Source organism: Hesperophylax consimilis, chromosome 23, assembly GCF_061612785.1.
Source record: "Hesperophylax consimilis isolate HC1 chromosome 23, BYU_Hcon_1.0, whole genome shotgun sequence".
Taxonomy (NCBI): domain Eukaryota; kingdom Metazoa; phylum Arthropoda; class Insecta; order Trichoptera; family Limnephilidae; genus Hesperophylax; species Hesperophylax consimilis.
The window spans coordinates 22,589,987-22,617,302 of NC_142858.1; the positions used below are offsets into that span (position 1 = coordinate 22,589,987).

The 27,316-nt window shown below is 32.8% G+C and overlaps 1 protein-coding gene across 1 annotated transcript in view; it reads right to left on the bottom strand.

Annotated features, from left to right (window-relative positions):
* The window catches only part of LOC149412470 (uncharacterized), a 409,188-nt gene that overhangs the window by 48,240 nt on the left and 333,632 nt on the right, over positions 1-27,316 (bottom strand). The window contains exon 4 of the mRNA XM_089645888.1: positions 11,659-11,820. Coding sequence (XP_089502014.1) covers positions 11,659-11,820 — 162 coding nt within the window. The remainder of the gene's footprint in view (positions 1-11,658; positions 11,821-27,316) is intronic.

The following is a 27,316-nucleotide window of genomic DNA, read 5'->3' on the forward strand; positions in this document are numbered from 1 at the left end:
TGAGATTACTCTTCTCTGACCTAACCTTTGGAGTGCCGGACTGGGTATAAAAGTAAGTTGATTATATATTTCAATTCTGTATGCATAAAAAGAAGGAATGATTTAAAAAATAATAATAATTCAAAGTTAGTCACAATTAACAATGTTCTCTTTCGTTATTACACTATCCTTTATCCTCCTTTCAACATGTGAAGATATTGTTTATTAGTATCTAATTAAATTGCAATATTTATATGAATGTTGGGTTATGACGAAGGGTTTTTCCTTGACACGAATGTCAAATTATCATAGTAAAAATCGATTGTGGGGGTTATTGTACCGCGAGTAGACGTGTGTACAAAAATACATGCTGCAAGCCACTTGCGGAGTCGCCATCAACAGTAAGGCCCATACCAGTCGTTTTGCAGAAAATCTAATGTGACATTGTCAACAATGACCATTCAGCGCCATTTTGTTTTTTGATATTGAAAGGTTCCCATTAAACTCTGATTCTAGGTGCGTTTCAGCATTTTATAAAATTGTAATAAGCTTAAAATGATAGTTCTATATTTCTGATCACAATTTATACAAAAGCAGAAACGGACTTGACGGGGAAATTCTAAATGTAAAAAAAATCGTAATGGAGCTGAATGGTTAGTGGATGACAATGGTACATTCGAATTTCTGTAAAACAACCCGTCCTAAGTATTTACCCAACCGATGGAAAGGATAACACCTCATGCGTGATAAGTACGAGTTGTTCCAGGCGCGCTTACACTATCTTCTAGAAGGTTTAGAACAAGGAACATTTAGAAGGTTAATCGATTTTAATTTTAATAAATATCATTTAATTTGTATGTGAAATATCAGACGAAAATATTGTGTCTACTGTGCATGACCGCGATTTTCAAAATATTTATTCTTGAATAATAATAATAATAATAAGTGTTTTATAATCTTCTTTTTTTGGTAAAAAAGGGATATAATGATATTCTCACTGGGATCTCCCGTGCTGAGGATTTCATTTACATATTATTAAAATTTAGTAGTATGGATAATGTAAAGTAATTATAAATATATAAAATGGTGTTTTTCTGAAATAGTTATGAATATTTTACATGGTGTTTTTTTTGTTCAGTTGAGAGGTTTCAGTTTCAATTTGTATTTGGTAATAAAGCGTAAATAAAATGAAAAAAATTGTTTCAATAGCAATCTGTTATGCCGACGTAATTTATAAATGTCACCACGGTATTATGAAAAACAAGGCGATAAATCAGAATCACGTCATTGTCACACTGCTAATTGTTGCTTTTTATAGTGGAGTTATTATCGCACTGCTATTTACAGAACGTATTTGCGTAATCGTGTTTTCCTGGGGCGTCCTCTAATTTTACAGCCATGCACCTGCATGACATTTATTCTCATTTCTTCGTACATTTTGTCTACTTGACCAAACAACCTAAGCGTACCACTCTTAATCTAATTGATTAAAAGTACATTAGCATTACATGATTTTCAAAGCCCATCATTAATTATTCGATCGAAAATAGTCTCACCACACTTACGCCTCAGCACTTACGTTCAGCTTTCGTACTTTATGTGTATTTGTTGGAATTGGCTGCACACCTAAATTCCAATTATTAGGGTTGGTATCGAAACTGCACTGGGGACATTTAGCCTAGTTTCCTTTGACAACTATTTATCAACGAATACTGCGTTCAGTCCTTAATTAAATGATTTTAAGAAAGTACCAATTTCTTATTACGATAATGTGTACTTTTAATGAAATATAACATCAAGGGTGTGCCCTTCAAAGTGGCTTCGATGCAAATCCATCACCGAGTGTCATTAAATTTGGCCTCTCTCCAGAAGAGACAAAATGCATTCGGAGCACATGGCTATTTTCGATGAATGTCCACTTCCAAACATCCTGAAAATCTGATATTATTCTAACAGATGTAGGAATACTACGACCCTACCCATTAACAGTCCAAGAGGGCTTTTTCTATTTTTGCGGTTTTTTTCGTATTTTCGAAGTCACTTGTGTCCGTAACAGCATATTCAAAAAAATATTTATCGTGTATGTTTTTTAGATAGATGTATGTTATATACAACCTGTTAAAAATAAATAATCTAAAAAAATATTTTTCTTACTTTACAGCTGTTTATAAAATAGTAGTTTTCAATAAATCGCCAATCGACCTCAAGATTACTTTCATCTGCTACTACATACAACATGACAAAAATATATAAAAAATATTTTTTAATAGAACATATCTCAACCTATAGGACCCACTTTCTATATTTTTATATAATAGCTAAGTAACTGTGTGATATTATTTTGAAAAACTATGTAAATACACTTACTTTGAAGTCAATTTTATGTATTAAAAAACAGCAATTTGAAAAAAAAAAAAACCGTATAATTAAACAGTATTTATTCTATCTTAATTGATAAATAAATTAAATTAATTTAAAGATTTAATTGGTGATATTCTATATTCATTTAAACTCTAAACACATATAAATGATTGCATTTTACATATTCAATCATAACGCGAAGATCGTTCGCCACAAGCGGTCGTTCGCGACGCTCTCTTCTGTAAAGTAGTGTTAAAAAACGTAAGGGTAATAGTTTATTTTCGATATACGTATATATTGTAGACATAAAATCAAAACGTAGACTTTGTTCATGTAATTTGAAGGGAGCGTGTCAAAGGTGAACAAGAATTTGAATAGCGTTGAGGCGAACGTTGTTGAGATGATTGTACCTTGTTATATATTACCTTCCAGCTGAACAATATGTAGCAGGTCTTAATTATTGTCAACTCATCTCATTTGCTTGCGCCCGCTGTGGATATGTACGAACGAGACAGCAGTATTATAATTGCTTCCAGCAGTATAGACGAACAGACGTATCGTATTTCATGTGACTAGTGTTAGGGCTGTGCAAATAGATTTTTAATTATAATAATAATTTGATTATTTAATTTGGCTATTATAGCTCTTCGTGAATTGAACAAATGAAAATAAAATATAATTATATAATATAATATATGTATATATATTTTTTTTTTGTAAAAGATTATATATAACTGTTTGAACCCGTTAGTCAATCTGCCAAAAAATGGTTTATCAGGACGTTATAAAAATACATATTTAAAAATACATAAATATTGTAAAAAATTCGTAAATCATTTTACTGCCAAACTTTTTCACTATCACGATCTAGGCAAAAAAAAATAGCACAAAAGTTCTATTATTTGGAATATTCCAATATGTAAATATCCCTTAAATTAATTTCCCCCCATCAGAAACACCAGATAAAGCAAACAACACAAACCTGACCTCAATTATTTGATTTCCCAAAAAAAAATTATTCGCACATGCCGGGATTTGAACCCGCAACCTCTGCAATCGAACTCGAGAACCTTACTTACAATAAAAATATCAATATCCACTTATTCCAAGAAGGGAAAGACATTATTCTAGTATATTTTTAAAGTGATTGTTACCATACCAAATTTTGGAAGAATCTTAAATGTGTATTTATTTATAAGCCTAAAAATTTTTAACGTAAAAGTGGAATCATTAGTGTTTATATGAAAATATCAATATTTCATAGGAAACTGTAATAGTCATTTTTTGTTTTTAACGAGTTTTATTATTCACAATGTACATTTGTTACGTATAAATTTTATTAAATTAGCGACCGGTTTCGACACGTCCGTGTCATTAACTAGCTATTACAAAAAATGTCTAGAAATTGTTACAAAGTGAATGCCAAAGAAATACAAAAAACAATAATAATATTAATAAAAATGCATAACAATAATAATAAAATATTATTGAATTTTATAAAATATATTATGATAAAACTATACTAACAGACCGAACGATTAGTCATAATAGACCCGGTATAGTTTTACATGACAATATTATAAAATAACTTATATCATTGATGTCGCTATTCCAAATTCCTGTAACATTCAAAAATGTGTTAATGAAAAAATAAGAAAATACACAGATTTAGGAAACGAAATAAAAAGAATTTGGCATTCTCAGACTATAAAAATATTATCATTCGTTATTTCGGCTACTGGCATCATACCTAGCTCTCTCATTAAAAATTTAGGCGTATTAGATCTATCAAAAAATTTATATATAAAGATGCAAAAGTCGGTCATTTTGAATACATGTAGGATAACGAAAGATTTTTTAAATATTTATGTTGAGGAATCAGTAGGATTTATAGGCCCTGTTAGAAGTTTTACCGAGCCGAACCCTCTGATATGAAAATATCTGGAGTCGGTGATTTTTTTTCCCATTTGATCTCTGATGAGTTGACGTGTTGTTGTTCTTGTATTGTTTTGTATTTATTTTACTTATACACGGTGTCCGGAAACTCGTAGTACAAACGGGAAACTGGAGAATCTACACCACATGGGGAACCCAAATAAACATAAAGTTTTTTGATTTGAGCATTTTCACAAAAAAAAAAAAAAAACCAAAAAAAAATATTTTTCGGCTATTTTAGAGTTAAATTTTTTTCTGGTGTTTAGGGTTGAACAACAGATGTTTTAACCCTGCAGAGCAGAAATATTTTATGATTACACCAGATTAAATGAAGGGTGATTTCAAAATAATGCTTCAAATCCGAGTTTCTTCATTTGTTTTACTTTCAAATAGTTTTAATTAGTTAGGTACTTTGATCTTCAGTAATAATTTATAAGAATTTGATTAAAAAAAAAAAATTAAAAAAAAAAAAAATCAACTTCTAACTCGATTTACTCGATAACGAAAGCTCAAATAAAAAAAAATATACTACAAAATCGACTCCAAATGTGATGTAGATTCACCAGTTTCCCGCTTGTACTACGAGTTTCCGGACACCCTGTATAATGCACTTGCATAGTGTTGATTGACTAGCTGATCATTTGTGGAAAAGTGAGTGGAAGGGTTTAGTTTTTCCTATAATAAATAATAATAATAATACTTGGATGACTTGTATAGCGCCGTTTTTGTGCAAAAACACCTCAAGGGCGGGGGGGAAGATTATGGGGAAGATTTAACCCGGACAACAAAATCGGAAGCATAAAAAAATTATAAAAACTGTTTTTTATATGCCTACTCACTGTCAAAACCAAAACTTTTAATTAAATAAATGTACTCTCAACTGTGTTTTATATTTCAATGTTGTGACAGCCTACTCACTGTAAAAACCTAAACTTTTAAATAAATAAAAGTATTCTCAACGGTGTTTTATATTTCAATGTTGTGACAGCCCTCATCAGTCGCAAGTCGGAAGAGCCGGCCGTTGGGGAGTGTGCTCATTGAATTGAAATATTTCCAATATTTGGGGAAAAAATATTTTTTCCTAAATTCTTACAATTTTATAGGGAATTTTAGTTTACATGTTAATTAAATCAATACCTCTCTAATAATTATTTCATATGGAGAAGATGCAGATTTACATAAAACTTTGAGATCTCTTTCGACATTTATGTATTTTGAAACTAAAATAAGCATAAATAGTAGTGGTTAAACCCAGTAAAAAGCTCATAGTTTACTTATAAAATCAAATTATTTTAATCGTGGATATCCGCCAGTTTTTAAAAAGCCGTTCATATAATGTTTATCAACACATTAGGGAAACTCAAGGGAAAATTCCCATATTGTAGGGAAAAATTGAAAGCCAGCTACCACATAAACGGCTAAGATAAAACACGCTATTTTTAATTTGTCATCGGGAATGTTCGTTGTTGTCGATCGGGAGACCTCGGGTGTTTATGCCCGGATATTAGCATCAAACCACTTGTTCAGTAACGTTTTGGCGGAATTGTCTACAAAATACGACGAGGGCGACACAATTGACCAATTTTTTAACTATTTTAGTAAATTTCGACAAAATCGTTATCTCTGCTACCCTCTTAAAGCTTTTCGGGACCACTTATGCGTTGATGGATCCACGGTAACTGTGATATCGGTTTTTGAGTGCTTTATTTTGTTTGAATACAAGTTTTAATCCTCGTGTGAATAAATACATAAATTTAGAATACGTAGTCACAACCAGCACTCTTTCCCGACAAAGTTTGCTTTGGGAACTTGCCTTCATTTTGTTCAAAATAAATAAAATATTGGAAACCAAAAATTGGAGTGTGAATCAAAACACAACACAGCAATGATGTATTCATCTGGACATCAGTATCGCTTGGCGTTTTTTCTTTAACCAAAAATAAAAAAGGTCGTTCATTGTGTTATTTTGCGAGGCTGAGAAAAATTAGGAGGGAACGGAAATGAGGAAGAGAACTGTAGGAAAGTTCCCGACTGTTAAGTTAACTCAGATAATTCATTTGAATAGTGTTCTTTCTCTTGGACTGTTACAAGTCCTAGTTGTAAGTCACTAACAATAAGTGTTGATTGTATATCATTAGTGAGACGTAGTTGTAAGTTACTAGTAATACATCGTAGCTGAGTCTTAAGTCGAAGTGATAAGTTGTAGGTTAAATAAATTAAGTAGTATAGGGCCCCTGAGGTGATTTTTTAAATGAAAATGGCGCTATATAATTAATCCAAAGATAATAATAATAATAACGACTGTTAGGTAGATTATCTTTCACTCGTAATTATAAAAGCTCATTGAGGCGTAAATCTGTATCCTCTCTTTCTCAAGTAACAGAAATGCTATAATGGAGCTACCATCGACAGGAGGATATGATATTCTATGGAATGCGGCTGGACAGATATGGATTGGAGGCTTTGTAATTATTTTCAAAATTGAATTGCAAATACGTCAAGGAGATAAAACAAAGGTAGGTGCCCAGATTATTCATACATCATTTATTAATTATTCATTATCCACAAAGTAGATACTACGTACGGCAATTGGACAGTATGATGTGTACAATTAAACTGCTAAAATAAATTAAATAAGTGGTGGGGGTAATGTAATGTTATGCGAATGTAATGTTATGTGCATAAAACAGCTAGGTATATATCACTCAAATACTTTGTCGATTTTTTATCAATATTAAATGTGCTAAAAGAACACAACAAATGCGGACAACTAGAATTAGCTCTACATTGAACTTTGTGGCGGTACATACTAAAACTTCTTTTGGTCAAAGTAATTATTTATATCAGGCACCACTTATGTTTAATATTCTTCCAAATCATATTAAGTCTACCAATTCCTTAGTTAAATTAAAAAAAATTAATTAAGGTTTATGTTTTGACAGACGCCATCTGATAAATGTTAAATTTTCAATTTAAATCACGGGCAAAGCCGGGTAAAAAAGTAAGAGAATAATACCTAAATCAGTTTATCTCGCCAGTGAATAATTATTGGTAAGGGTCAGTTTTACGTTTAATCAGCGAGGTGAACAAATAAACAACACGTTCGATTTATTGAATTTGATATACAATAACAGTAGCATACATATTTATCTTAGGAGTGATAAACAATAACAGTAGCTTACAAATTTATCTTAGGAGTGATAAACAATAACAGTAGCTTACAAATTATCTTAGGAGTGATAAACAATAACATCAGCTTATATATACATATATTAATTCTCAGTTTCTTCGTTTTTTTTTGCTCGCTGAAAATTAGGCGAAAAGCGACCACTCTCCCCCTTAAGTTCAAACAACTTGAGGTTGTTATATATATTAATTTGTACATTAGCTATATTAAATTTGTTTAAAATGATTTGAGCTTGTCCGTAGTACTACAGGTTGTTTTAATAATAGCGTAACCTATCATAATCATACGTAAGTTGAAATATAGATAATTGTCAACCATTCGTACATAAGACCTGGAGGTCTCTGCAATTGACCCTCCTGATTGACGTGTCCCATTTGTCTCTGACAAAATCAAATAAATCCATAAAACCTAATTGCGTTTGTACAAACTATCAATTTGTAAGTGATGTAAACGTCTAGATTATATGTTTTGTTTGCAAGAAAAACAAAGTAAATAACTAAACAATACATCCAACGCGTCGTTTACTCAGAGTCGTTGGCAAATAGGATGGAAAACCCCACAATTATTTTTCTCATACACACTCTTCTGTTAATCGGACTCTTGAGATGAACCGACTCGCTTATTTGATTCACCCGGTTCTGCCATGTCTTCCTCGCATGTCCCCGATTTCTTTTAACATTCACTTTCGTGTTATATGTTCTCCTGGCTCTGCCTTCTCCGTCCAACCGTTCTACATCTCTAAACCATCTAAGCGTCTCTTCCTTAATCTTGTTCATTACGCTTACATCAACATTGCATTATTTTCAGATACCCTAATCAAAACACGATGAAATATATACGTTGTGTGTGTGCTTGTATTGGCCGCGAACGCGCCGTTGCTGCACTGTCACTCACCGAATGTTGTAGGTAATACCATGTAAATTTAGTGTGTAATTTAATATCAGTCGCATTAATCTCGAAACATTTGTACCCATTATCAACTAGGTTTTTAACACAAGCTTGTTACATAAATGTCCTGTTCATGTCTCTAAGAAATAAATAAACAAGCATCGGTCTCAGGGTGTCTAGAATATTCCGTGGACCCTCGTGGGTCCCTCCTCCACTTGTTGCTCACCTTACTTCGACCTTAAATCGGGGTTGGAATCAGAACTCCACTGTGGAAAAGAAGCCTAGCTCTCTTTCCGGATATCCACACCACAGGAGAATTCAACGAAATGTTATGTACGATGTGGAAAGATCAGAGCGCCTAATCTTTTATACTGCCAAAAATTTCCATGGGTAATATACTCTGGACTGACTACAGCTTAACGCATCACATCCTAATACCCCTGAAGATAGGGCACCGTCTTTATAGTTTGTATACAGTTCCAACTAATTTGTGTGCTTCGAGCTCCGGTCCATTGATTTACGTGAAATCATCTTGTTAGGAATTTTTTAAAGAGACTGTAGCTTAGCGCATGGCATTCTGGAAGGTCTCAAAAGATAGGACATTTGTAACGCAAAAATATTGGTATTTTCATGAACACGTGTTCCGACATCTTATTTATTTACTTATTTATTTATTTATACTGTGTTTTTACAGATGTTCTCACTTACGTGAGAACTATCCAGTTATAAAAACTCAGTTAAGTTACAGGCAATAATCTACAAATTACATACATATAGGTAAAAAGGCAATTGAATACAGGTTACGTACAATGATATCGTGATGACATCGTGATAATATATTCATAATTTACTAAAAGTTTATTAGGAAACCTGTTAATTAATTCGTTAAAGGCTTGTAATCCCTCTTTTAACCGGATTACCAATAATTGAAGAGATTCTTAATAAATTAGAAATAATCATTTTTCTCCGTGTACAATAATTTTTAACCCTCGAGTATCTCAGCTGTAAAGTGGACATATACTACTTTCATTTTGATCTGTTTGTTCGTGTATTCAGCTATTTCGATAGCGTTATTATCTGTGTAAATATATTGCCGAAACTTTACTCGGTATATTTGAGCAGTAAAATCACAGTTCCTACGTAACGCAAAACGAAGCACCTATGTGTATTAAGATTAATGGTATTAATGCTTCAATTAAGAAATGAATTCATGTAGAAAATTAATATATCATGAACTATCAACCGCATCACTAAACCACAATTATCATTAATTAATTCGTTTTCCAGAATGTCAGTAATTTGTACACGAACTGTCGAACACAAATAATGGATAGCCGGGCGAACGCGACACGCGAATAAGGCTTTTATGCTGATTGTGCTCGACTAATTTTAGCTACACCCTTTCGTTGAAAAAACTGAATTCGAGAATTTACATGGTGCACATAGCGGATAGGGGGATTGTATCGCAATTGTCAAAGTTATTTCAAACTCGTACGGAGAATGTTGTCGTTCTGGTGAGAACCGACTAATTGATATTGAATGGCAGGGAATGTTTTTGATGTGAAACACCTTTAGGCGCGCCTAGGGGGGTAAAATCGACTCTTGCGTAGAAAGCGTGGCAAGACGGGACGACGCTCTTGGAAGAACGACGCTTCATTCGCCCAACCTCGAACTCGTCGGCCCTTTTCGACGGGCCACAAAAACTCTGTGCGGTATATTTGCTTTTATTCTCACCAAAGTTGGCAATGTACCTATTTGTTATAAATGAAGACTAATAATTAATTTATTTATTTGTGTATATTTAAATAATAACATAAACAGATTTTTTTAAATATAAAGACTTGTTTACTTTCATTCTCAATTCCTTCAATAAAAATCACGGCTATCTTTATTTTTATTTACATTTTCAACATATTTTAACACGGGTCACTCCGAAGGAAAACGAAAACAAAATATCAGGATTAGGCCCAACCATCCAATATTTAGTTTAAGTTTCCATCATAATGTTCAGTGATTTCTTTTTAGGAAAGTTAAGGGGAGATGACAAGATTTTCATTTCGATCAAATTAATCGATATCAGACTTGAACCGTTAAATTCTTATTCTTAACCACCCATTCTCAGCTTCAAGGCCCTATCGATAAGATAGAGTGTACTGAAGTAGACACTTTTGTCGATAATTTATAAGGATTCAGAAAAAATGTTCTGCTTTTGCTAAAAAATATGTTACGCTGATTATATTATGTATTACTTGCGTCTCTATTTGGGTCTCTTACTTTTTTTGTACTATTTGTCATTTGAGTGAGCTTTCATGAAATTTTATAATTTTGTACTTTTACTTTTATTGTTTTATGTTTGATTCGTTATTTAGATATACGAAAATGAATATATCTTATGTCTGAGTATATTTTTATGATTGTAGTATCTATTTGTGTATTAGCTCAGTTTTTATAACTGGATTGTTATCAAGTAAGTGAGATCATCTGTAAAAATCCAGTATAAATAAAATCTGCATAACATTGTTTGGCAATATGTCATTGATTTGCAATCAAAACAAAGTTGGAGACAGTATCTATCACGGTGGGACGCGAGTATTTTTTATTGGATGCGAGGAAAAGGTGAAACCGCCGGCAATCATAGACTGTATTGGTGGACACGACAAAAGGTGAAAGGTTGCACATTGATGTGCAACAAAAAACAAAGTTGGAGACAGTATCGATCACTGTGGGATGCTAGTATTTTTATTAGATGACAGGAAGAGGTGAAACTGTCAGCAATCATAGACTGCATTGGTGGACACAACGAAAGGTCATTGATGTGCAACAAAAACAAAGTTGGAGACAGTATCGATCACTGTGAAACGCTAGTATTTTTTATTGGATGCGAGGAAGATGCGAAACCGTCGGCAATCATAGACTGTATTGGTGGACACGACACAAAAAGTCATTGATGTGCAACAAAAACAAAGTTGGAGGCAGAGCCGATCCCTGTGGGACGCCGGCATTTATGGAATGTGAAGAAGAGGTGAAACCGTCAAACACCGTCTTAATTGACCTTTCAAATATATACGACCAAAGGGCATGGACATACAACAAAAATAAATTTGTAATCATAATAATTGATCCCTGTGACATGCAGTTACACCGCCTTGAGTCCTCTTTCTCAAAAATGCCCAGTGACGATCGAAAAACGTTTTCACAAAAAAGTATTGGTAGTGTGGGGATAATACTTATCAATTTTTGTTCTTTACTTTTCTTATATTTTCTGTTTTGTACAACTAAAATACAGATATGTATTGTTTGTTTCTTACCTTTCTTGGCGGTTGTAGGCCGTTTGGTGGTCAGGAGAGGCGGCCATGGCCGGGGGAGCGGCGAGCGCGGCGCTGTCCAGCTGCTGTTGCAGTTGCTGCTCAGCCACGGTCTGCGCGCGCACGCTCTGGAAGAAGGACACGCGGACCTTAGAGCGCTCCGATCTGAAAACAGTCACATCACATATTAATGTTTGGGTGGTATTGCAATGGAAATCTAAACTAAATTAACAAACCCGTATCTCTAATTTTTAAATCCTCTATTTCGTGGTAGAATTCCATTTTAGCATGACTTTTTCAATGGATTAATTCAATTTCAATTCAAAACAAAATTGTTATTTTAATGCGTTTTCAAAGAAATTTGTAAGGGATAATAACAAATGAAAAAATTGCGTCTATAGATTATATGTTTCAATGGTTGAAACTCTAAATAATCGGTGTTTACCACCTCAGATATTTTGTACCTACCCTACCTACAAATTAAAACAACACTGGCCGCTAGAGGCGCTAGTGTAGCATGGTATAATCATTCATAAACAACAACTCGGGCCGCTAGGAGGCGCTAATGTGGCATCAGAATGTATAGGAAATGTTAGAAGTTTTCTACAATATTGGCATGTATATACCATAGTTTAAAGAAAAGTGTACCATTCTGAAGTTGGCCGTCATAGGCGAAAATTCCGGTCACGACCAATAAAAAAATAGTAGATATAAGTATTAGATTGAATCATGCTAATTGCTAGTGTGTAAATTACTTATAGAATATAATGATACATTTACATTTTACAATATTAAACTTATCATAAAGTGACCTATTATCAAAAATATTTAATGTGGTTTAAATTGATGATTCCCAATCTATGGAATATTTAACGATTTCGTGGAAAAAAAATAAAAATACTGAAATAAGGTAACCAAAAACGTACTGGAAAAACCGAGGATTAAAAAGTCTACATGAATAATCGAAAGAAAATTATAGGTGCCTATGTTTGAAAAGCAGTTTTCAATTAAAGATAAATAGTGTGAATATTTAATAAATGAAAAAGTTTTATACTATAAAGTGAGTACAGTAAAATATCGATTATCCGAGGTCCAATACAAGTGAGTTGTTTATCCCTGTTTTGCTATGAAATCACAGATTATGTTGATTACATTATGGCCCGGTATATCAGTGGGTCCGTATGCTATATCTAGATCGAATGTCGCACATAGGTGCGACATTCGTCGCTCAACTTTAATCGGGCTAAATCGTCTGCCAAGTCTCGGTATGCTGCATAAAAGTTCAATATTTAGACGCCTTGGCGCTAGCAGTAACAAATGTCAAGTACGTCGTTTACGTGAATAATTTCCTAACTAGCAGTTGTAGCAGCGTAAATAATTACCGTTGTTTGAATAAATAAAATTGTACGTATTTGTATATTATATCGCTCTGAGCGGTCTGTCGGCCAATAGGGAAACTACTCCAGCGGTAAAGGAGGGATTGACATTTTTAAGGAACAGGACAGACTTCAAATATATAAAACGTAATTGTGAATAATTTTTACTGTAATGTTATTAATCCAATGGATTTAACTTTCTAAAACATATTTTCTTCGATATTATCTAAAAATTATATGAGCAGAAAAGATGCTTTTTAAGAAATCTCGTATTACATGAGGCGATCCTATTTTAGTATGAAATCGGGTCTTCATTTTCAAGTTAGCGGAATCTAGCCGAAACATACGATTTGAATTCGACCAATCAGAGGGCCCAGACCGTCCAGACGCTAGCGTAATAATATTTCCTAATTCCATCTCACTGAAATTTAAATTGCCTAATTTTTTCAGTATGGACTATATATTCATCGAGCGATGAGGAATATTGAATTAATTAATTGATAATCCATATAAGACAAATAGTCTGGTAAGGTATTATAAGGATTTTTCAACGTCAGGACAATGTTTTCAGCGGTTTGTTCATCATAATTTCATGAATAGTGCATTGACTGCAGCAAGAAATACTATTTAAATTTAGTATCCTCGCGTGTAGCACCATGCTGATGGAAGTAGGGAACTATATGAAAAAAATAAATATGTAAATTAAACGTGCCTAAAACATTTGACACTTTGAAAGCTTTCGATCACACAATGACAGTAGAGAGCATAGATATGTTACTCACGTAGAGAGTACTTTGGTTTTACAGAAAACAAGAAGTACACTCGTCTATTAAAATCATAGACAATAATGTAAGAAAAAAATAGTGTAAGATTGCTGATATCAAGGCTTCCGACATATAAATAGATTATATTCCAAGCAGCACTAAGCTCGACATTCCAACCAAGCAAGCTTAAAATCATTGATATGCCGGACCTACGTTTAGCTCAACGACAAAAAACGGTTTAACGGAGCATTTCAATTAACCGGGCTGTGAGAAACCAATATACCACGGATAATGGGTGTTTAAAAGTCCTTACTTACCGGTCAGTAGTCACCGAACCTGTGGGTACGAAAAAGTTGATTTGGTGATCAGGACTTAAAAGTAATGTAGGTAGGAACATACTAAGATATAATTTATGAAAAATTTTCTTTTATTACACATTAGGTGTTGCAAATGTCGTATTTGGAATAAAAGAAAAAAATAAGGAGCGTTGCCCAAAAATCTAGCATAGTACTTATAGAGTCGGTCGATTGCGTAATAAAATGCTTTATATAAAGTGATGTTTTTCTTATCTTTTCCCTTGAGGAGAATTCAAATAAAAAAAATTTATTTACTCCATATATAATATAAATGTAAGTTACTAAAAAATGTATTTATACAATAAAAATGTATGAATGCACAAATGAATCATTTTAATTTAAAAAAATAACATATTATGGCTAAGATTATCTGTGACAGTTTCCTTTGATTAATTTTTTGCGTACTTATAAATTTTTATACAAAATAAATAAAAACCACTTTTGCGCATGAAATCGAGTGTTTCTTGACTCCATTTTCCAAGCGATTTTAATGCCTATTACCTGTGAATTCGTCACAAAATAAGGCAAACAAAGAATATACATATTTTTGGCTTGTAGCTTCCTCTTAAGACGCGGCATTCTGCATTTCGAATTGTAGATGGGAGACGACCACCACTTTTACTTGTCATGGAATTCGTATAGGGTTACCAATCCATTGTGTTTTTTCCTATAGAACAATATTTTTCCATAGAAAAATATTTATTTATCCTTTAGTTTACTAACTTATTTACCTGAAATCGACCTTAAAGTGTTGGAATTTCGAAAAATTAACATTTTATTTTTTACTTGTATAATCACGCAGAATTACCTGCATCCTGTGTGGAGTTACGTAACAAAAACATCATCATCATTTAATGGCCAATACAAAACAAACTTACACGGTGTTTTCCAGATATTAATGCATTAAATATGTCTTTAAATGGACGCAATCTAAAAAAAATATAAAGTATTAGATTATAAAACCAACTTGAAAAAGTTGAATATGTTTTGTAATACAGAGTTGTCCCTTGAGGATAATTTCTAATACTCGATTTTTTGCTTTACTTCACTTTTTTCTTTTTTAAATAAAAATTGAATTTCATAAAGATATTTGTAAATTTTATAAAAGTATACGTGATAGATACATTTGAATTAAAAATGTTATTCAAAAATTTTTTTTTTTGTTTTAAACCACTTTATTTTGCTATATACGTCGACCGGTTTCGGTTGATCTCAATCTACTATTTCTAATGCTTCTAATTTATTAAGGCGTATTCCTATTTTATTTTTATTTATAATTTTGACTCCTGTATTTTTATCAAAAGTATGGTTAGTATTAATTAAATGTTCGGCAAAGTCTGAATAACCAGTATTTGTTAAACACCTGACGTGTTGTACTCTAATATTTCCAGAGTGGCAAAAAACGACTGCGGAATTCATTCAAGAAATAATCTCACAATAATTTTAGAACAATCAGCTTCCATTGCCTTGTGGCAAACGAATTTTTGGCGATTAGTAAAAAATGGTATACTTTTGTAAAGAAGCCGCGTCCTCTGGAGATATCATTTACGTTTGTTAATTATTTCTAATTTTTGAAAAACGATATTATTTAACCGATAATTTAATATTCACGTTAAATAAGATATTCAAATTAAATATTAAACAAAAATTCTGACAAACGTCCACTATGCCTGCCGACTGCGCGGGGACTGACGAATGTTTGAATTTGAAATGGTCTTATGTATGTAAATCCTAATGTTAGAGAGAGCGCGCTAATATTTAATGGGACTGAAATGAATAGACGTAAGCTACTGCTGTGAAAATATTAAATAAAACACGACACATTTAAAATAGAGCAAAAATCTCTCGTTATAGTTTTATTTGCATTTAAACATACACTCTAATTTTTTTTCATTCCTTTAACATATTAAATAACAGAACAAAACGTGTTTTTAATAAGTTTCGGAGCTTACTTTGCGATTTTTTTCTATCGAGGGAATTTCATATAGTTAACGTTTCGGCAAAACCAATGTATAGATATAATCTTCAAAAATAACATTTATTTTTTTTGGAACTTCAAGAGTTAAGGAGTTAGCGAGAAACTGCTTATAAATCGGTAGAAATTGAAAATTCCGGGTCTTAAGCTTGGAATGAGCTAATTTCATTGTATATGCGTTTTTCGTAAAAACAACTTTGAAGCTCTAATTCTCCCGATTTACATTTTTGTCTGTTGGACAAAAACGAACTAGAGCGACGAAATGTCTAGTGCGGATATATATTCTATTTTATTTATTTGTGATTTAAATTATAACTAACTAACTAACTAACCATCACGCCGTTTCCCCGCAGGGGTAGGCAGAGAGGACGGACCGCCAAACAACTCGGTCTTGGCACACACTTCTTGCCTCATTCACATTCACACATCGTATCATACATACTCTTCTATTATTCTGACTCTTGACATGGCCCGACTCGAGTTCCTCGGGCGTCCCCGACTTCTACTACCATTCGCATTTGCATCATATATCCTCCTTACACTCCTATCTTCGCTCATTCGCTCTACATGCCTAAACCATCTAAGCGTCCCTTTCTTAATCTTACTTAATTATAAATTACAGCATATTAAAAAAAATCATGAAATTAGAAGCAACGTTCCCCTTAAAATAAGTCTATGATTTTTTTGGGTATTACTTTAAAATACATTGCCGTCCAACATATATTTACAGCACTATATTTTGTGTAACAGTATTTTTTTATTGTATTATAGAATTACGTAAAGTATTAAAATTAAAAATTAAATAATAATATGTATCCATTTATCCGGAGAAGAAAGAAATATTCTTATGCGTAAAAATAACATAAAGGTAATACAACTTAATGGAAAAAGAGGTATTATTTGTGTTTATCGAGCGTTACCCACGATATTAAAAAGATAAACAAAAAAAACTTTATTATTTATTAACCAAAGATACAATTTTAGTAAATTTTACACGAAAAATTAATACAAAAAATACTTTTTTTATTTCACCCGTAATATAACAGGAAAAATGACGCTATAGAAATTAGTGAATTGAAATTACTGAGTGATTCCTGAATTAGACTTATTGAAGGTAACGGTAATAAATATAAAGATCGAAACATTAGTTTTTATTTAAATGTTGACAAAATACAAGCAAACGGCTTGTGGAAGGAAAGAAAAAAAAGACCATTATAAACTAGCCAAAAATATTCTAAATAATTGACTATGAAATGTAAAATTAGTTGACCACGAAAACAAGGAAGTGTGGCTAACACACAGTCAAGCAATGGAGTCTATATTTTTAATCCTTGATTGAAGAGTTGGGTGACTACGAAAGCAAGGCAGTCTATCCTTTTAACCCTTGATTGAAGAGTTGGGTGACCACGAAAGCAAGGCAGTCTATCCTTTTAACAATCAGTAAAGAGTTGGGTGACCACGAAATCAAAGAAGTATACCCTTCAACTAACAATGGAGAGTTAAGTGACCACGAAAGCAAAGAGGTATGTTATTTTAGCCTTTAGCTCAACAGTTAGGTGACCACGAATGCAGGGAAGTCTTTCTAACGAACAGTCAAGAAGATGACCACGAAAGCATGAAATTGATGCCGCGATGAGCGCTTGAGCTTGACGCGGGGGGAACGTAGAGCGTAATGCTCACTCTGGCCGCGGGCCAAGGAAGGACGATTCACGGACACAATCGATGCGGGATATTGCGGGATATCAACACATCCATCGGGGGCTATTTCGGGAATCAGAGCCACATGTGTTTGGGTCGGACATTGTGCAGATGGATATATTATGTAAACATCCATATTTCAATATTAGAAACAGAGAAGACATTCAACACAAAAAAATCCCAGTCCATTAGCGTTTCAAAATTCCGCCCGTTATTCAATAATATTCTTTTTGTGAAACGTCCGTATAATATTGAACAAAAATGCGAATTTTAGTTTATACTGCTAGGCTCGGAGGAAATCTACTAGGCTTCCAATTAGCCACTTGCTTGATAATTTTGTTTATTTCTTTTGAAAGATTTCTATGGTATCAAATATATATTTGAATTATTCCATTTTAATCCTCCGAAATGGAAGCATTTTTATAAAACTTATTATTGAAGTTTGAACAGTCAGACAAATTAAAAAAAAAACACCTAGGTGGTCGAAAACTATCAAATTACATTGCTAAAACCGAGGTTTATGTTTTTTATAAACGGTGTATATAATATGGAGCCTTGATAACATCGTCAGTTTTAAAATGACAGTCGTAAATTACCAAGGAAAATATGTTTGTTTATTTAATTTTTTAAATGTTACCTATAAATAACAAAAATGTTTATTTTTGTATACTTGGTAGTACCGAGCTTGTATACTTGGTAGTAAAAACACGTATTTGTTAACTTCTTTTAAAGTGCTCAATTATTACTTTCGTAATTTTTTAAAGAGCAAGTAAAGTCTCATTTGTACCCGATGGAAAAAAGTGAATACGTCGATTTGAATTTATTGCACGCGGATGCTTTGTGGGCACAGGGCGCCTGTTTTCCTCGCACTTATTTCACTATCTCATCCCGCATTTTTTTTTTTACGAAATGCACGTTATTTTTTTGAGTTTTTGTGAAAAAAATTGTTATTTTTCAGTAAAAGCAGATTATGTTGACACAAAAGTGACGAAATGTTATCTTTGTGATATTTGCAGCAAAATAAGAGTTGCAGACCTGTTTTAAAAAATAAATTAAATCAAAAAATCAATACGAAGTGAAGTTGAAACTGTGTTTTATTTTATGCCTATTCAAGCCTAGGAGAAAATGTTTGTAGTACTCGTATATATATATATAATTTATTTCCTTGAAGATTCAAGCTTGTTAAAACCAAAGAGAAAGAAATATATTATTTAGAATCTATACTATTACTTCACTTACGAAAAATTCCCGTTGTTTGCTAAAAAAATAGCGAATTTCGCGTTATTCTCGGAAAAATCTCAAAATTCGCGAATATCGACTTAAAATATGCGTAAAACTAAACGTGAATTTTTCAGGTCTCTAATGAACAACTTTTTCTCTTCTAACGTAAGAAAGAAGACAATATTAAATTGTAGAGTAATCTCATTACAAAGCTACACAACCCAGTACAAAAGCGCCTCATTATTGGTTTGCACTTGACTCTTGACTACGTCAACAAGGTCTCTACCAAAGACCGGCTATGTATTACAAACCCAGCACGACCCTCGGCGTGGTATTTCAAGGGGTTAGTTTGCGGCAATGCTGAACATGTAGAGTTATTCACCTCTCGGGACATGGTTTCTAATTCCTAGACCATCCGGTTTACTAATACCACTACGTTACCCGTCAAGATATATGAGGAGAATTAATTAAGCAACGATGCATTATCATAAGGCGTTTTTATATGGGCGAACATTATTCGCCAATTAAAGTGAAGACAATACGAAAGCGCGCCGCTGAAGGGGGTGAGCTTTGATTCTTGGGCTTGTGCACTCGAACATATAAACATTGGTTGTCGAGCCACCTTTTTGGTACCTGACTTAGTTTTAAGTACTTATATTACCTAGTACCTATATTATTAGTACTTATAAGTAGTGGTTTCGTAAGCTGTGTCCAGATATTCTACGTCTGGCGTATTCCTTTTTCTATTAATAAATATTTTAACATTAATGGATAATATTATTATAGCCACAAATGACATACTACTATTTTAATCTTGATTTATAAGCTTTACTTAATAAAACTTTAGATACACGGAGAAGAATGAGCCTGTTAAAAGGTGACAGCATGCGAACTTCCTATACAACATTAGTTATTCAGAATCGAGAACATGTGTTCTTTTCCTAAATGATATCATGACGGAATTCTACAATATAAGTATGATAGCATCAATATCAGTAATTAACACGTGTTCCGCTGTCCTAACAAAATATTTGCTTTTGACTTATAATTTTTTAGGAACTATTTCAATTCATTCGTAATAGAAACGAACGAACGAACAATTTGAACAGATTTTTAATAAATTAGAAGAATTTCATATCACAAAGTTTTCTCCGTGTACAAAAGAAATAATATAAACAAGATAGAGCTGAATTGAATGTTTTTTAGTTAATAATGTATATTACAAAGGATTTTATAATTCAAAAAGATGTTGTCTAAAGATTTCTCAAATACGTAATTAAAGAATTTACGAATTGTCTACCCACATCTGAAAGCCATTTACAAAGAAAGAACGCCGCAAACGGAATGTGAAAATATTTAATAAAAGACGACTCGTTTGAAATAGAGTAAAAATTCCTCCACAAACTCCTCCGCTTAAAAAGTGATGAAACAATAACTAGGTTAAATAGGTTACTTAGGTATATAGTTTAGTTTTTTTACACCACTTTCTATAAAGAGGTGGAAAGGTTTATTTGTCATTGTATAAGTTTCTAGTCTTTTATGTGTGTATGCTGAGAGACCGATTTTGTATTTTGTTAACATTTTATGTACGTAATACATTTTTTTTTATGTACGTATTAATAAAATATGCAATGTCCCTTTAATGTGAATATATCACACAATTTCAAATTTTAGGAGACAATGGGTCTGTGACATTTCGAATATTGGAGAATGTACGACTGACAAATATGCGAGAGGGAAGTTTGGGATGAACAGTACTGGTAATTTTTACCAACTTATGTAAAAAATATCTTAATTACAATTGTATTTTTTTAGCGCAACATCTGTCGGCGTAATAATAATATTGAATATTTAAAAAAAAAACAGTATTTAAATTATGTTCTTTGTTTGGAAATGGCCATCCTTCCAAGCGATTCATTTTATTAAGTGTAAACATAAAATAATTCATAATCTACTCTTTCATGGATGTCACTAATTTAAGTTATTAATTATGTTAGTAATAAACATTTTGTAAGCTAGGTTATAAAATTTATGAAGAATTATTTGTTGTATGCAGAAATGTGACAGGGCAGTTAAGTGGCAGATCAGGACACATCTGCCCTAATGATGGACACCGTAATGCTGTCCGAAAAGTTGGCTAAAGGAGATAGAACCACACGGCATAATACCACAAAAATAAATCGCTGTAATACTTTTGTAAGTGAAAATCTCTAATCATATCTATTTATATTTTCTTCGAGTGGCTTAAGTAGTTAAATTGTTTATGAATTCTTCAAACACGTTTAAATGCCGCGCTGACATTTAAATGGATTTTAATTGTGTACTTTTGGATCTTTAAAACAACAAAGGGTGTTTTCCATTATCGTTATAAAAAAACTAACAAAGTAGGATGGGTTTTCCGTTATCTTGTAAGATTTACGTATTTGTTGTGATGGTGTCTGAAAAATTGGACCTAATGGCAGTGAGGTATTGAGTAAAATGGAAACATGTGTATATTGCATTATACGTCTTTATTGCTTATTGATAAAACTATAATATTTGACTTCTTAACTAACTAACAATCGAGCCGTTTCCCCGCAGGGGAAGGCAAGAGATAACGGACCGCCATACAACTCGGTCTTGGTACACACTCCTTACCTCATTTACATTCTTATATTATTTATTAACTTATATTATTCTGAATTTTGTCTTCCTCGGGCGTTCCCGACTTCTTTTATCATTCACATTTACGTCATATATTTCACCTACAATCCTTTCTTCGTTCATTAGCTCTCCATGCCCAAACTATCTAAGCGTCCCTTTCTCAATTTTACTCACTATTCTTACATCAGTCTTGTATTCCTTGCGGATCTCCACATTTATCACACGATCATACATTGTTTACAGTGTTGTCTTCAATTTATTAATCTTACTGTGATTGTGATATTTTTAAAACCCAGGGAACTTAAATAAAAGGAAACATGAAACTAAAAATGAATTTATAACATGTATGTCACCTAATGTAGTAATATTGATTACCCAGCGATATTTCAGAGTCAAGACGAAGCAATATAAAGATGGGTGGGTGGGTGGGTAATTTGTAAGTCAATAAACGGAAACCAATTGAATATTAAAGTGGACGCATCATAAGTTACATAAAATTATAATATTTAATAGTTAATAGCAAAAGTTTTCCTGCCAATGGCCATCGAGAGCCAGTTTTCAATAACTTAGCTGAAATCGGAAGATTATGAATACACATTAAAATTTAAAAAAAAATATATGGTTAACAGATAACTTGGAAGCATCTTTCAGTTATTCTATATGATGGTGATGGAAAACGTATAAGTACATTTATATAATACATATTAATATACTTAGTAATGTGCAGTGTGTTAAGAGATGTAATTGATTTATTGTAACAAGTGTTTCCTGATAGGATTTGGAGTAAAAAATTAAATTTTGGTCTCCGGTGACACTTTTTTTTCATCTTTTTTTTTATGTTTTAATAAAATAGAAGATGGTATTGGCAGTTAGAGTCTTGGTGAGGGGTTGAGCAGTTGACGACATGTGGAAGAAAATAATATGTTCTTTTTTAAAAAAAAAGTTCACCGGAGACCAATATTTCGTTTACAATTTTTTACTTCAAATAATGTCAGGAATCACTGGTTAAGTCCCATAACTCTTTGTATACTACAGTAATTATATAATTACATAGACATGTTTATAGAAGATTGTATGTAATTTCCATAAATAAGCTTTACTCTACGTATTTGATTATGTGCAATGAAAATATTTAGACTTTGAATTATTGTCTGCGCACTAATTGCTTGTATTTTATACACCAACAATGTTCAAACTGTCTGCCAAAATCTCCACACTAAACGCAAAATAATTTACGTTCAAATTAAAAACTTTAAATAAACACAAATGGCGGAATCAACAACGAGTTCAAAGTAAGTAAGAAGTACAGGGTTTTCCAATAATATGTGTTATTTTGAATAGCCCGCTATTTCGGTAGATGTTACTTTTGAAGCTGTCATTTTTTGACATTTGACAAGTAGAAATTACGCCATTAATAAAAATCACGCTTCAAGAACGCATTGAAATTATTAAAATTCACTTGAGTGAATCAAATGTAAATCTTGAGTGATGAGCCCATTTCCACGTCGGTGGCTTCGTCAACAAGCAAAATTGTCGCATCTGCGGCTCGGAAAACCGAAGAGTTATTGTTGAAGAGCCTCTCTATCCTCAAAGTGTGACTGTTTGGTGCGGTTTATGGTCCGGCGGAGTCATTGGATCTTACTTTTTCGAAAATGAGGCTGGAGCAACAGTTACGGTGAATGGATTGCGCTATCGAGAGATGATTAATGATTTTTTATGGCCGGAATTGGATGGTATTGATCTGGACAATGTTTACTTTCAACGAGACGGCGCTACGTGCCACATAAGCAACGAAACTATTGATCTTTTACGATTGAATATCAAAATAACACCTCTTATTGGAAAACCCTGTATTTATAATGAACACAAATAATTAATGAAATGATGACACGAAGAGCACTGAGATATATTTAATGTAACTTACTCCTCTGGGCTTTGGCTAATGTCCATTGCAGCGAATCAATCAAGTCCTCTTCGTTATAAAACTTCACCCGAATCGAACTCACACTCGATTATATCGAAGTTATCACATCACATTCCTAATTAATTACCATTTTGTTATTACTTTATTACTTATTACGAATAATTCTCGTTTCATCTCCGAACTTCAAACGACCGGAATGTTCAAATCTAATACCGCACGACGAGAGACCGCAATACTTAGTGGGTGGAGGTTGAGTGAAGATAATATTATTGAATTAGAATCAGACGTAATTGCGTACATAAATTGATGGCCGTACCTATGACACGAAAAGGAACACAGAATACCGGTAGTTATTGCAGGGTTACGCCCAGATTTCAACACTATTTTATCTTATTGAACAATTGACAAATACGACAGTTTGACAGTTCAAGTTCTATCATGATTTCATATACGTCACGTTAAACTAGACAAAAATTTGAGTAAATTTGAAGTCGTCGTTTGTTCGACGTTTGTTCTGAAATTCGAGAGTTTGAATATTGTGAAAATTTCACCACTGTCTCTATTTCTTCGGATTCAGAAAATATATGTTCTGCCATTACTACATATCTTTAAGCAGAAGCAAGATAAGAAAAACGCTACAAAGCATTCTGCAGCGAAGTGAGTAAATTAATATCCGCTAGCCATTGTTGATAATATTACGTGAATAAATACATTAATGGAAAATCTATTTTTCCATTCAGAATTATGCCACTCGCCGGTAGTGTGAGTTAACAAGCAGTTCGTACGAATTGTGGATTGAATCGGAAATTGTTATTTGACTTACTCCTAAAAAAAGAGTAAGTAGTTTTTGTCAGTATTCTTTTAAATACTTCTCGAGGAAATTGTAATACCAGTCGATTTCAGGCAATAAAAATCGTTGAAAGCGCATTGTTTACAATACATCTTCACATCGTTTGTGGGACAGTAATGTGGTAACACTCTGTCCGGAGTCACCTACATGGTAACCTGCCTCTCATTGTGTCGGCGAATGAAGGCGAACTGTTGCCTGTTTTTACTCCCAATTGACCACTAATTATGCAAATCATATATGTCAGTGATAGTATGGTCGTACACTATAATGGGTGTAGGTTAAAGAAGAAAATGTACAGTGGGTGCAGTACATATGTCGTTCGTAGTTAACTAATATTTGAAGGATAGAAAAAAAAAATGGAATGGCTTAAAGGTTTGGATTATTAGCAGCTCAATTTTACACGAAGAATTCGAAGAGGACGCTCGGTAAGTGGAAATTGTATTGATTAAGATAATTGTAATAATTATTTAATAAGCAATACCGCATAAAGAACAACATCAAAGCATTTAAAAATGGATAGTAATAAAATTAAACAATTATCGTCCGATTCAAAGTGAATATGTAACGACTGATAAAAAAATACTGGTAAAGTTTTAAATGACTGTTTTTTGTTGTTGCGTAGGTTCTCTTATTTGTGTTATAAGCATAACCCAAACATCTTATTAATCAGGTTAACGTAACAACGAGCAAACTATAAATCGAGTGGTAATAAAGTCATTACTAAATGAATCTTACAGAAATGGAGTTAAATTATTGAAGACTATCACGGGGAGCCGGAATTTTTCATAAATGATATCCAATTTTTAAAATAAAATATCTTACCGGCTGAGCTCCAGGGTTTCTAACAAACTCTTTTATTAGGTAAATCTATGGCTTTAACAAAACGCTAATGTGCTCTAATATCTTAATTAGCAGGCGGTGGGAATGTAGACCCCGACCTGGGGCTCGATTCTCGACGAAGTCATTCCACTCGAACAACGAGTGGTTCGACCAACTAGTTATTAGAGTGGAATGACTTTTGGCGTATGCAAGTATGTACCTTCAACGAGACTCAAGAATAAGAGTGCCGACCAATGTATGCACTTTCGACGGCGATTACGAGCGGCCTGGATTGGAGAATCGATACATTGGAGGTTCCCACCTTATTTATTATACGCTCGGACTCTACAATACTTGACAGCTAAACGTCATCAATGTGTAAGCTAATATACTAGTCTAGTGCTATCTAAGGGTGAGCTCATACACTAATATCGAGAATATTGCACCAAAAGTGGGTACTTTATCGCTTATCTGAATTCTTCGCGAAATCAGTTCCAATTTTGAAAATGGAACTGTAATTCAAAACAATTGTTAGTTCATAGAACCATCCAGATTCCATGATTGTATGATTGATTATTTACAATATAAAACGTCACGGTACGCCTCATGTTATGTAGTTACCTGCGTTACCACAAAAAATATTGATACATTGACCGTATTCATCGAAAGCAACTGTCAACTTTTCATCTTACCACAGTTTACCGCTGATCTTGCATACACTACACAATGGAAAGTGGACAAGGGATTTGGACCGATAGAAGCGTAATATAACACGTTACAACAATGGCGGTATCGCAATAGGAATATACCGAACTTACAAACAATGGAGTATTATGTGCGTTTATTATCGTTTACTTTGGAAAAGGCTAAATGAAAGGGAATTATTATTGCAGACGTAAAAAGCGTTATCTAATAAATTGGAGATTTTAAATTATAAAACAACTTATATACATACCTTAAAAACAAAGGAACATATACTATATTTAAGGTGGGCTGCTTTTTGGCGTATTGGCGAACTTAACGTCAAATCATAATTTTCAATTAATCTTTACTACAATTCGGTTTACATTATGAATACCAAAACACATGCTTTGGATAATTTAAAGCTTTTTCAATCGTTTAACTCGAGTCTTATTAGCTTTAAAGTAAAATAAAATTGTAAGTTACAAAATTATTCATTTTCATTGGATATGTATTGAAGGACATAAGAAACAACTTAAAATACAATTTTATGGCTAAGATTATCTGTGATAATTTCCCTTAATTAACTTTTTTCTTTTTTATAAAATTAATCACAAAATTAAAAAAAACCACCTTTGCGGTAAAATCGAGCGTTGCTAGACTCCGTTTGCCAAGCGATTTTTAAACCTATTACATATATTCTGGGTGGTGACCGGATAAATCATCACAATGATAGTTCATCGCATCTTTAAAAAGTTATATAAAGTCATGGAAAGTGATGAAACAAAAACTTTATTAACTGGGTTAGGTTAGGTTAGGTTTAATTTTTTCTTCGTTTTTAATGACTTTATATCATATTTTGAAAGTGTGTTGAATTGTCACTGTGTTGAGTTATCATGGAACCATTCTGGGTGATATAAGGCACATTTTGGGGTATTTTATGAGGTTGAAGGGAGTTTTGATATTATATTTTATATTTGAATAGTTTTATCGATTTCACAAGAAGCGAGGAAAAACATCCTTACCTCGACCACACAAAAAACACTTTTATCGGTTTATATTTTCACTGACAAATAATAACCAAGTAAAATAACAATTAAAAATATTAATATTTAAAGCTGTTACATTTTTCTTTTAGTAATGTAATTTCCCGATTGAGAGCCATTGTTATCCTAAAATAGCAAATTTCTCACCATTTTGGGTAAATTACCCGGTTTTCGTTATATGATATAAGATGCAAAGGCGGCAATGAACCAAATAATAATTAAGTGGAACGGGAATAGTGCATGGGAACGTAGTGTGAGAACCGCCATTTAATTCAACAAATTACGTTCACTGCACTCTGGTGTGCTTT